This window comes from Heptranchias perlo, chromosome 3, assembly GCF_035084215.1.
Source record: "Heptranchias perlo isolate sHepPer1 chromosome 3, sHepPer1.hap1, whole genome shotgun sequence".
Taxonomy (NCBI): domain Eukaryota; kingdom Metazoa; phylum Chordata; class Chondrichthyes; order Hexanchiformes; family Hexanchidae; genus Heptranchias; species Heptranchias perlo.
This window is the reverse complement of record NC_090327.1, coordinates 24,391,223-24,404,376: the sequence shown is the minus strand read 5'-3', so window position 1 is coordinate 24,404,376 and position 13,154 is coordinate 24,391,223. Positions and strand designations below refer to the sequence as shown.

General features: G+C 40.9%; 1 protein-coding gene across 1 annotated transcript in view; it reads right to left on the bottom strand.

Moving 5' to 3' along the window:
- adgrb1a (adhesion G protein-coupled receptor B1a) overlaps positions 1–13,154 on the bottom strand; it is a 516,358-nt gene that overhangs the window by 282,021 nt on the left and 221,183 nt on the right. The window contains exons 8-11 of the mRNA XM_067974780.1: positions 10,044–10,145; positions 8,927–9,033; positions 3,434–3,628; positions 2,603–2,671 (exon numbers count right to left, since the gene is read on the bottom strand). Coding sequence (XP_067830881.1) covers positions 2,603–2,671; positions 3,434–3,628; positions 8,927–9,033; positions 10,044–10,145 — 473 coding nt within the window. The remainder of the gene's footprint in view (positions 1–2,602; positions 2,672–3,433; positions 3,629–8,926; positions 9,034–10,043; positions 10,146–13,154) is intronic.

The window sequence follows — 13,154 nt, the reverse complement described above, 5'->3', positions numbered from 1 at the left end:
TTTCCAAATAAGTCTATTATGCAGAACTTTCTCAAATGTCTTTTGAAAAGTTCATATATACATCTACTGCACTACCTTCATTAACCCTCTCTGTTACTTCATCAAAGAACTCAATCAGGTTAGAACTCAATCTTACATTTGGAATATTGTGGTCAGAACTTCTGCGATCTTCACCTTAGCTTTCCTCAACAACTTAGGATGCGTCCCATCTTGTTAACTTTGCGTGATGCCAACCTATTCAGCATCTCCTTTTTATTTATTTTTTACTCCCTCTTCCTCTACTGCGACATTAACTTCATCATCTTCTTTTGTGAAGACAGATGCAAAATATTAATTTATTACCTCAGTCATGCCCACTGCCTCCACAAGAAGATTTCCATTTTTGTCCCTAATTGGCCCCACCATTCCTTTAACTATCCTTTTACTTTTTATATGTTTATAAAAGATTTTTGGGTTCCTTTTTATGTTACCCTTTTCTCATACTCTATTTGCCCTTCTTATATCCTTTTTCAATTTTCCCCCTGCACTCTCTGTATTCTGCCTGGTTTTCTATTGTATTCTGTACCTGACATTTGTCATAAACCTTTTTCTGCTCTATCTTAACCTCTATTTCTTTGGTCATTCAGGGAACTCTAGCTTTGGATGCCCCATCTTTCCTCCTTATGGGAATATGCTTGGTTTGTACCCGAACTATCTCCTCCTTGAAGGTCTGCCATTGCTAATTTACTGTTTTCTTAGCCAATCTTTGTTTCCAATCCACCTGTGCTAGATCCCTTCTCAAAATCACTGAAATTTTCTCTCTTCCAGTTGGGTATTTTCACCTTTGATTTTTCTTTACCCCTCTCCGTAAATACTTTAAACCTAATTATATTATGATCACTATTACCCAGATGTTCTCCTATTGAAACAGACTCTACTTGCCTTATGTCAATCCCTAGAACTAGAAACTTTTGTCAGGTCATTTTCAGTCAAAAGGCCACTGTTTCTCAAAAACAGTTTAGTTAAATTGAACTTGAATTTAGATTCAACCCATTTCTTAAAGAGTGACTGTTATCATTAGCATCTCTTTAAAATCCCTTGTCTGAAATTTTAATTTTCTCTCAGGGCCCCAAAATCTTCAGATTCCATGTGCCCCTGCAAGTGGAGGGAGGCTCACCACTACCTTCTCAAGGGTAATTAGGGATGGGCAATAAATGCTGGCCTTGCCAGCGATGCCCACATCCCATGAACGAATAAAAAAAAAAGTCGGAATGCCTCCTACGTCCGCTCCTGATTCTACCAAAGTATCTGGGGTCAGGGCAGGTTCATCTATTTAACATATTTTGGGTGGGCACCCATGCCAATATGAATGCACCTTCGCAATCTGATGAGACGGGATAGGAAAATGGGGTACCAGACGGCTGCTTGGTAATACAGCTGTTGAGTCCCACCAAAAGTTGAAACTCTCCATCTTACTGGAACCCTTTATAAGAGGAGCAATCTGGAAGTTTGGAGGAATCAATTCTAGGGTCTTAGAGGCCATGACCCCTGCCTGGAGAACCTGATTGGCCCTACTTCTGTCCCAACAATGACCTGGGAATTGATTTTTTTCCAGCATCCCAGATTGCTATATGGACAGGAGGTGAAAACCACAGGAATTCTGGTGAGGAATATTGTCCCATTGTTTCTGCCAATGTGACATCAGAGACCACGTGTGGGGCAGATGGAAAACATTGACTGCTCTTCTTCTTTGTGGAGATCTGCCGTTTTTGAGTCCCACCTGGTTTTCCTCCCCCACCAAGTTTCTTGTGCCTGCTTTACCCTCCAGGCTCCACGGAAATTCAGGGCCTTTTATCTTTAGCATTCGGGCTACTTAAGCTTTGATTTAAATTTGGAAATATATTAAAATTCACATCTGGATTATCTGTGTTTGTTACTCCCCTATTTCATTTTATGAAGTATTTATGTTTAGGTAAAACCGCAAGGGGGCAAGATTTCCACAGCAAAATTACAAATATGTATAGCATTGCATTTATGATTTTAAAGGAAGAAAGAAGCAAACAGAAAGAAAGGTAGAAAAAAAGAAAGAACAAACAATCTTGAATTTTGAAGCATCTAATCACATCTCTCAGGACATCCCAAAGTACTTCACATCCAATGAATTATTTTTGAAGTGCAGTCAGTGTTAAGTAGACAAACTATAAATAGTGAACATCAAAAACCTTCCCGAGAGTGAGGTACTTATGAGAGGCGTTCTCTGTCTGCACTACACTGGCAGTAAACCTACATTCATTACTGGTCCTATTTCTTTCCATCTGCCAACCAGTTTTCAAAAGTTGGATAGGGCAAAATATTTGACTAGGGATAGGTCAAGTGCAAACTCCAAAAGTAATTTGTCAGATTTTAGACTCAGCCGCTACATGATGTTTGTGTGTGCAGCAGTTACATTTAAATCAGAAAAAAATCAATTTCTGTTTTTCAACATTAGATCCATTGCTGTAATGCGAACAGCCCAATGATAGCACGACTGCCCTCGTAACCAGAGCAATGACCTTACAATAGATGATTGTTTTAACGTAACTTTTTTTGCTTTAATATTACTCAATCTGTACTCAATTCTTACCAGCTGAGCTTCTTTCCATCTTGGTCTATTTTCTTCTGATAACAAATTGCTCACTATCTGAACAAAATTCTGCAACACAAAAGGGAGGAATGTAAGATTAATGATAAAAGAACACCTCCAAAGAAAGAAATATATTTGTTGTAAACTTTAGCCTGCTCTTCAAGGTGAGGGTCATTAGTGCTGGGGAGTGAAACATTTTCTTGCACCCAATGTCAGCATCAAACATTCAAATGTCAGGTTAAATGCAGGGTAAAAGTCTTGCAACTGTGCGTCAATAATGTGCCTCAAACAAAACCTCAAAAGAGCTGTCCCCAAAGCACCAATGTCACATTTCTGTTTCACACAAAGGCAAGTCATCCTTGTGGGTTTGTCTGAATGAAACTGCCAATTGAATGTTCACTAGGTCCAAATTAGGGACAGTTTTGTATTGGGGACCCTACCCACTCGAGACTAGGTTCAAACTCATTAACTAAGTCATTTTACTTCAAAACAGTTTTATGCACATATATACAGCATTAGGTACTGCAATGAGTTAGAGCATTGTTATCTCAATTCTGGCACAAAAGTCTCCTCAGTATGCTGGCTGTAAGACTACAATAATTCACGTGAGTCATAGGCTGGGAATTTCCAGGGACCTGCTCACACTCCAGCTCTGTAACTTTGCCGGAAGTGTGACAGTAACCCTCTTTCCCACAAGTATGGTTTGAAAAGCACACAATCAAGTTATAAGGTACAGAGTTGAATTATGTACTCAATGGGCTGAAAATGGGAGTGAGTGGGAAACTTCCATTCCATACCTTTTCCATCAATCAACTATCAGACTTTACTAACCTGGATATCTCCAGAGACAGGAGTGTAATAAGTTCTGCGGAAGATTTCTGTCATGTTCTTCAAAATGTTAATTAAGGCTAAGATGTCTCCACTGTAGCTGGTCCCTCCCTCGGATGTGTCTGCCAGCTTTCTTATGATTGCTGACACTCCTTCTCCTTTTAACCCTCGCTGGGCCTTAGATAGATGTTCTCTTGTCTGCAGGTTAAAGAAACAATATGAGTAATACACAAGACTGGGCGAAGATATGCAAAATATTAGGAGTATAAATTGATTCCATACACAACATATCCTTTTGCTATGTTCTTCATTAAATTAATAAGGTATGCACCTACTATCCATGAAAATATCAGGAAGTATTACCTAACAATCTGATCACATAGGCAGTAAACAATGAAATTAAGTTGTGGTTAGGTAACTAGATATTTTTTATACATGCAACACTTATCTTTATTTTTAAAGCATTTAATCGTGTAATACTGCTTGCCCTCGAATTAATCTTTTCTCATTTCTTCAAACACAAACATTACTTTAGCATGAGAAAAAATAGATATATGTGGGAAGCCCACGGTATATCAATTTAATCTATACCCCTGTGGATTACACTTGCGAGATAAACAGAGATGTTAAACATATATCTCATACTGATCAAATATCTCACAATGAGCCTCCAAGCCTTGTTCGTTGGCTATAATCTAATCATGCAGCCGTTTTATTTAAAGGAGAACAATACTCATATAGAGGAATACAAAGTACTTTCAATTTTAATTGCCACCCAAAACACTGCAAAAATAACATTGTTTTTAATGTCTCCAACATAGGGTAAGATTACTACCAGGTCAGAAAGTTAAGCCGTGTTCCCCAAGCCATCGACTCAAAGATAATCTCTTAACTATTCTGCTCCTGCCATCTGGAATTCGCCCAGAAAACTACTTCGCCTTGCTTCCTCTCTCCCTGTCTTCAAAAGCCTCCTGAAAAATGTTTTCTCTGACTGCACGTTCAGTAAAACTATCCCTAAATTTCTTAACGTCCTGCTGGATGACCACTTTCCCTATTGTAAGGTGTGCTGAGAGGTTTCTCCACACACGGAGCATGGTATAAATGTATGTTGTTGTTGTTTGACTGGGATAGAAGAGTGGCCTTTTAGATAATGTACAAGGGTAAACAGAGGTCAGAAGGCACTCATAGACCATTAGCCAGCATGAATCAGGAGACGAGAAGAAAAGTGAAGAATGTCTGTCTGTCTATCTATGTTAAAAGTCTTGCAACTGCTTGTACTTCCTGCGTCACAACTTTGTCACACCTGTGTGACAGTTAGCAATGCCTGAGATATCACCTGGGGTGCAATGTCTTGGTAACTACCTTACATTTCAAACTTTAAAATGATTGCTTACCATGCAGTTCAGGCCTCCCGAAAATTAAGTCAGGTTGTTGCACCTCTTTTCTCTGTCTCCCAGCTGACCCGCTCCCTCTGACGTGGCCCCAACCCCACTGCACCTTTCTTTCATGCTATGCACTGCCATTTAAAAATTCCTGGCATGTTTGACACTGCTGGTCATCCACCTATTTAAAAATAGCTTACTGGGCCATTTAGGTCTCTCTGTCCACTCTGTTCTGCTCCTTCCCAGCTTCATTCCTTACTCTACTCCATGTCCTTGCTTCTGGCTCCACTGCAACATTTGAAAATCCTCACCTCTCATCCTCCTCTTCCTAGCTCCCATCTAAATTAACTTATGTTATACAGGCATAGCCAATATTCCCCTCTCTGTGTTATGCCCTGTTCTTCCATTGACAACTCTGCTCTCTTGCTTCTGACCCCACTGCAAAATTTGAAAAGACCTGTTATTCCAAGCTCCCTTCTCCCTGTTGTGCCTTACTCCTTAGGTCCCAGCCAAGCACAAAATTTTAAATGCGTACAGGGCCATCTTGGTCCTGCTCGATACTCTCCCCGGTTCTTGTTGCTCTACCTAGGCCTGTAACCGCTCTCTCCTGGCTCCAGCCTTCCTCTTTCTTTGGCCCTATTGGCCATTTCAATTTTTTTCCCACCATCTCCTCGGTCATCCCAGCCTGTCAGGTCCATCCAAAGGAATTTAATTTATTTTTCGACTGTTCCGACCTGCCCATCTCAGGGTAACAGAGTGACCAGGCAACAAGAGGGAAGAGAGATTAGGATGCAGAAGAGGGGGAAGAGATGAAGAAGAGACACAAGGGGAGACAAAAGAGACTGAGGGAGAAATGGGGACAGAGATACACTGTGGGGAGAGAGAAGGAGAAAGATGGAGGTGAAGATCATGTGACATCAACATGAGCAGAAGAGAATGTGAGGAGAAATGGGGAAAAAGAGGAATTACATATAGAGAAAGAGAGACAGCGATATCAGAGAGATGAAAGAGAATAAGAGCAGATGAGAGTGAAAGATGAGAATAACAGATTGGGGGCACACAGATGGGCAGAATAGATTTCAGAAAGACGGAATTGGTGGAGTGTGTGTTCAGGGCAAAGAAAAAGCAAGTGAAGGAGAAAGCAATATCAGAGAGGGGGAAAGATGTGCCAATAAATCAAGGAATGGAGAGAAAGATCAGAGGCACAAAGGCAGAGATCTGGGAAGAGAGAAAGAGGGAGATTCAGGAGACAAACAGAGAAGACAGAATGTCCCCATCACAAATATCCTGTGAATTTTCTCATGAACAGAAAATCAAAATTAAGCTCCATACATTCATCGCGAACAGTGGCAGCAGAAACTGTTGTAAAAGGCATATTTTATTTATCGACAGAATTTGTTTAATCATCAGACAGCAGCACTTATTCAGGTGAGCCTTTATGCACTGAAGTGTTCAATTAATATTTTTCATCTCTCACCACTTGCAATGCACCAACTGGATACCAAAATGGCTGGCTTTCACAAAGGAAACACCACGCAATTTTCATTTGTAAAACTAATTTAACTTAGCTTGCAGTAACGTTATTGGCTGGGGAAGTACTTACTCTGCAACAGCTGTTATGCTTAACAGCAGATCTTGGGGTTTAATTTCCTCTTTTTAGTGGAGTGGTTAAATTGCTGTCTCAGCCATTTTAACAATATCATATTTATTTTAGGTAGAAAAGCAAGTACATCAATCACTAAATATTGATCATTGAAGAACCTAGGTCTAGAATTTCCGTTTTGGGTGCAATCAGCATTTGGAAGCAATTGCTCCTGAAAATTGCGCTAGCTGGGTTAAAGTTCGAGTTCCACTAAAATGCATTAACATAATCACAAAAGTAAAACCTTCCCTGAATCAGCACAATCTGGCAGCTTAACAGAGCGTAATTGTATATTTATTTTTCTTTGAAATAAAAAATATTCATAGATGTATTTGAAAGTAGTAACCTAGTGCAGTTGTATTAATGCAGCGGGAAATGGGTTCATCACAAAAATAAGCATTTTTAATAAGTGTCCAGTCCTCCACCTGTGAATAACCTGATTTTAAATCACTGAAAATGACTTGAAAAAGCTATACTGAACTATTTACTACTTTCATTGGTGTACACTAGTCAGTTTCTTCGTAAATTATTTTTTTAAATATTTAAAAACATTTAAAATGTGTCTACTAGTGTCTGTGGACCTAAGAAAACGAGCTTAATTTAAAGACCCCTCTCAAACGGCCGCAATCGGCGGAAACTCACCATCCTCATTATTTCATTTGGGGGCGTGGCCAGTTTTGTGGGCCGGCTTCAGCGCAATAATTTTTGAGCCAACACAAAAGATCGCAGCAACTCGAATGTAATTACCCTGGACGTAATTTACGCCCAGGGTGCCTTGAAATTCCGCGATGTTTTGCACTGATCCGGCCAGATTGCTCTGAAAAAGCCAGCACAATCTAACGGAAACTCTGCTCCCTAGTATCTTCCAACAATCTCCTGTTTGGAACAGTGAGGCAGAATCATAGTAAACCCAGGAGTGTCCCAATTTAATCCAGTATTTCCAAAATGGATAAACTTTAAGCGACTTGAAATGGATTTTCAGAGCATGCTGAGTAGAATGGTGGTAGAAACATTAGAGGTGTTTATAACAAAATTAACAAGTTGCTCATTTAAAAAAACATAGTAAACATTGTGGTCTATGTACAAATACTTTCAGAATCCTTAAGCTGTTTTTTAATCCCAACAAACATTTGCAAAATTTCTGCTAGAAGCAGAATCCAACAATAATTTTCCAGGCTTTGACGCTATCAACTGAACTGAACTCGGTGATCCATCACAGTCTATTTCTATCAGCCACTTCAACCAGTGGATTGTAGTAATATTAACAAATTTCTTCCAAGTTTATGACCTGATAAAACAAATGAACCAATGACAACGGTGCCTTCACACTATCTAGTTCAGAAAATGAGTCAAATATGTTGAAACTGAATATGTCACTGTACAGTGACTTCATTTGAATAACTATTGAATACTGTATCATAGTTTCACGCTTGGCCTTTGATTAGACACTAGTGCAGAGCATCTGAACCCTGTCCTTTAATATGAAATCAGTAAATAAATGTCTTCTATTCAGGGGCTCTCCATGATCATTTAGTGCATATATGCACTATGTGGTGTGACTGACCTGTCCAGGCCAAAGAAATTCTAAATTAGCAGTGACAGTGAGGTCACCGCAATTGGCTTCGGTGCCCTCAAGGCTATGGACAGGAGCAGAGGGGCGAGCAGTGATGCAATCAACTAGAGTTTCTGATCCTGATCATTTTGCAGTGACTATCTCTTGGATGAAAGGGCATCGGATGAGGGCAGAAACAGATGTGGGAGCTTAGATTTCAAATTCACTGAGATTATATAATTAAACTTACCCATTAAAGATATTGGTAGTCATAAACTTGTTAATTTGAGAGCCATTTTTAAAATTTTGTAATTCATTGAAACATGAAATCAAATTTGTCAATCCTACAACATAGAAATTTCAAGGTAAGGGGTCCTTACAGAATCTCTGGAGGAGCGAAGGGGGCACCAATGTTCTGATTGTTCTTATCTTTTTTCTTTATTCACTCTCGGGATGTGGGCGTCACTGGCAAGGCCGGCATTTATTGCCCATCCCTAGTTGCCCTGAGAAGATGGTGGTGAGCCTGTTTCTTAAACCACTGGTAGCAGTTTGATACAACCAAGTGGCTTGCTGGGCCACTTCAGAAGGCAGTTAAGAGTTAACCACGTTATATACATCTAAGCCTCTTAAATTGACAGCTGCCTTGGCCTCCTACCTGTCTATCACAGGAGATTTTATTAAAGTGCTAATCTGGAAGGAGATTTAGAAAAGCAACAGGACAGAAAGAAAATTGGCAGAAAATACCATCCAGTTATTGCACAAACGGTGCATTTTCCCATAATTGGTGGAGCAGTGGAAAGGAACAATGAGGAACAGGCATCATGAATGAGATTAAGCATAAAGATTTTCCTCTTACTGATCATAACAAAACCCTGGGTCACAATATACCTTCTGCACAGAGTATCAAGTGATTCACATACCTCTGATTGCAACATCTGGTAGTCATTGGAAACACATTTGATAAAACTCGGAGGCTCCCAAAAAGCGATTCCCTCATCATCTAGGACACAATTTCTCAGGATTATTCCTGAGAACAGCAAAATATTTATTTGTGGCATTCTTCAACATTATCATAAGGAGAAATTACAATTGGCACTATTCTCATGCAAATGCTTGACAGGCACATACAAAATTACTCTCTGCTCCATTTTGATACAAGTGTTAATCCATTTATTTGTGGGTTGAGCCTGCATTTGAACAGCACAAACAGAATTTGGCATGAACATATTAAATGTTCGTGCAAGAACATTATTTCTAACCTATAAAGTCAAAATAGTATACTCGAAATAGCTGATTTAAGGCCTAGTACTTTTCTTCCGTGGTAACAACTCAAGGAAAACTTATCTCATTAAGCTGAAATAGATAGCAGGTCCCCTTAATAGTGAAGCAATCTGACCTACTGTATAAAACAATCATGTTATGGTGAAATGGCCTCTGGTTGACCTTTGAAGATCCCATGACTTGTACATCCAGGTTGAGGATCTCCATCTTCCCCTTCCCACTCACAAGCAACTGTCCCAGACTCTCGAACCCCAATCTTTGCTCTTACCCTAAGAACATAAGAAATAGGAGCAGGAGTAGGCCATATGGCCCCTCGAGCCTGCTCTGCCATTCAATAAGATCATGGTTGCTCTACTTCCTCAACTCCACATCCCTTGATTTCCTTAGTGTCCAAAAATCTATCGATCTCAGTCATGAATATACTCAATGACTGAGCATCCAGAGCTCTCTGGGGTAGAGAATTCCAAAGATTCACAACTCTCTGAGTGAAGAAATTTCTCATCTCGGTCCTAAATGGCTGACCCCTTATCTTGAGACTACGACTGTTAAATTCGGCAGGACCTCTGGGAAACCTGCATTTCCGGGTTTCCTGGCCCCTAGCACCCCCTCAATCCCTCCCCACAAATATTGGGGCCAATATATTTCATAAAATGTCTGATAATAATTGACCTTCCTCCTCACTTCCAACACCGTACTTGTTCAGAACTTCCAATTTAGATCTTCCCACCCCCAGCCACTCCCTACACCAATAATTACCTGCAGCACTTGGCGGGCAGCTGACCATCGCGGACTCTCCTGCTGGTGTCTTCGTCCACACCACAGAGTTGTAATTTTCTTCCTGACAGTATTCATGAGGTTCTGAAGCAGAAATTGTGTCTTGGTTAACGTGGATGATTGTTTAAGCAAACACTTCTTTTAGTATGCCGTTCAGGTAATGAGAAAGAGAAACAGGAGGATTCAACTGCAGTATCTGAATAAACCGTCTTGACCCTTAAATGCTGCTTATTTAAATTTGATGAAGGTATTGTTGAAGGTGTGCTCACAAGACTCTAACAAATGACAAAATGTCATTTCATCAGCCCCTTTTGGTGAATCATCGAGAATTATCTGTGACTGTTGAAGCTGTGGCCAGGAAAACAGAGCTTGAACATCAACTGAGACTGTGATTGACAGCAGTGGCTATTCCCATGCTCTCCTGGCCGACCTCCCACCTTGCACCCTCGGTAAACTTGAACACATTCAAAACTCTGCTGCCCGTATCCTAACTTGCACCAAGTCCCGTTCACCCAGCATCCCTATGCTCGCTGACGTACATTGCCTCGATTTTAAAATTCTCATCCTTGTTTTCAAATCCCTCCATGGCCTTGCCCCTCTCTATCCCCTCCAGCCCTACAACCCTCCAAGATCTCTGCTCTCATCTAATTCCAGCCTCTTGCGCATCCCCGACTTTAAATCGTTCCACCATTGGCGGCCATGCCTTCAGCTGCCTAGACGTTAAGATCTGCAATTCCCTCCATAAACCTCTCCGCCCCTCTCTCTCTCTCTCTCTCTCCTCCTTTAAGACGCTCCTTAAAACCTACTTCTTTGTCCGAGCTTTTGGTCACCTGTCCTAACACCTCCTTATGTGGCTCGGTGTTAAATTTTGTTTGATAACGCACCTGTGAAGCGCCTTGGGACGTTTTACGACATTAAAGGCACTATATAAATGCAAATTGTTGCTGTTATTGTTGTTGATAGACTCTAACTGTAACTCATTAAGAGGACTGGGACTAATACAGGGTAATTGAAGAAGTGCAGCTGAAGTCTCAAACGTTAGATCTATCTGCCCATGCTGAATTCCCTAACATAGTACAGAGTCCATTACTACTGAAATCAATGAGCACAAATATTTTGCAATGGCTAGAAAAGTAGTAGACATCACATTGAATTTCATAGTAAGTACAGGTATTCAATACTTTGACAAATTTTGCAAGTGACTGAGTATTTCCCAACAGCAATACATTTGCACGTCATTACTTTGAAATATGATCTATGTGGTAGAATGCATATTTGTGAGAGAACACAAATCATACTCCTGTGACTCAGCCAATGTTGTCTACCTCATACATTGCAGGAAAGGATGCCCCGGAGCATGGTACATTGGCGAGACCATGCAGACACTGCGACAACGGATGAACGGACACCACACAACAATCGCCAGACAGGAGGGTTCCCTCCTAGTCGGGGAACACTTCAGCAGCCAAGGACATTCAGCCTCCGATCTTCGGGTAAGCGTTCTCCAAGGCGGCCTTCGAGACACACGACAATGCAAAATCATCGAGCAGAAATTGATAGCCAAGTTCCGCACCCATAAGGACGGCCTCAACCGGGATCTTGGGTTCATGTCACGCTACATGTAACCCCACCAGCGAAAAAAAGTTATCTGTTTTTAATATAACTGGTCATTCTCTCTCTCTCTCTGTCTTTCTGGTCTCTCTCTCTCTCTCTCTCTCTGTCTTTGTGATTTGACCCCTTGTGTATTCAGTATTCTTGGGTGTAATGTTTCCCTGACTAACCTGTCTGAACACCATTCACTCCTTTGATTGCTGTGATTATCTCTCTGCCGAGGTGTGATAAAGGGCAGTTCGAAAGATTATCTGTAATCACCAGGGATTGTTCTCTGGCTATATATGCTGTGCCTTTATGCAACCCTTCACTCACCTGACGAAGGAGCAAAGCTCCGAAAGCTTATGATTTCAAATAAAGCTGTTGGACTATAACCTGGTGTTGTGCGACTCCTTACTATTTGAGTAATGAGGGGAGGACTTGAATATAGACATGGTATAAACATGGTTTTAAATATGGACATGGGCCCAGAGTTTCCTCCAAGGGAGCAATCAGCAAATTGTGCCCGACGCTGCGCCCATCTGTTCGAGGTGAAATGCGCCCAAGTTTCCGTGCAAACTAATTAACATAAGCAGGCACGTAAAATCTCCCATGAAGCAGCACAATCAAAAAGCGTCAACGAACGTAACTGATTTGTGACTGGAACAGGGTCAATGGGATGGGGTAATATAAAAGGTGAGGAAAAAATATTTCCTCTTCAGGGTGATGCTGGAAACTAGTAGGTAAGCAGCACTTATTGCTCTGTCCTGCAAAACTTTACAGTGATTAATTTAAATAGCTCTGTACAGTATTATTAACTTTTACCTCCCTATAGAGAAAGCCAGAAAATGAGCCACCCTTCAAGTTTTTTTTTGAAGAAGATGTATAATTTCTGCAGCAGTAGGACAGGCCTGAGGCTTTAATTCACTGCTGCTCAGCTGATTTGCACTGGATTCATATGACCATGGGTTGCCTGTGCGCCTGAGAATCTGGGCGCAATGTAATGAACCCCCTCCCACCCTCCTGAACAAGCGCAATTGGAGGAAACTCGTGTTTTGGCCTGAGGGCATGGCCAGTTTTGTGGGCGGGACCTGGTTCAGACAAAGAGTTCAATGGACGGACTTAAAAGAATCGCGGCGTGTTGTAGTTACAGCTGTAACTCAATTACGCCTAAAATTCCAGGATCTTTCGCACTATTTGACTTGGTTCTGCCCAGATTAAACTATTATCTGGGTGGAAATCAGGTGGAAACTCAAGGCCATGGTATATAAGCAGGATCTCTTTGTTAACAATAAATACTATCACAGATGTTTTATGAAAGTTCGATTCATATTTTCTTGTTTTGGTTATTTCTCACAGGAAAAACCCACTCTTTAGCCTGACTGATGGCTCCGTATAGGTAAGAACTGGTTCCAGGTCTCTCTCTGAGTGTATTATAATTTGTATTCATTTTGTGCAGAACTTCATATTTTGCACCTTTAACCATGCAGAAATCATGGTAGG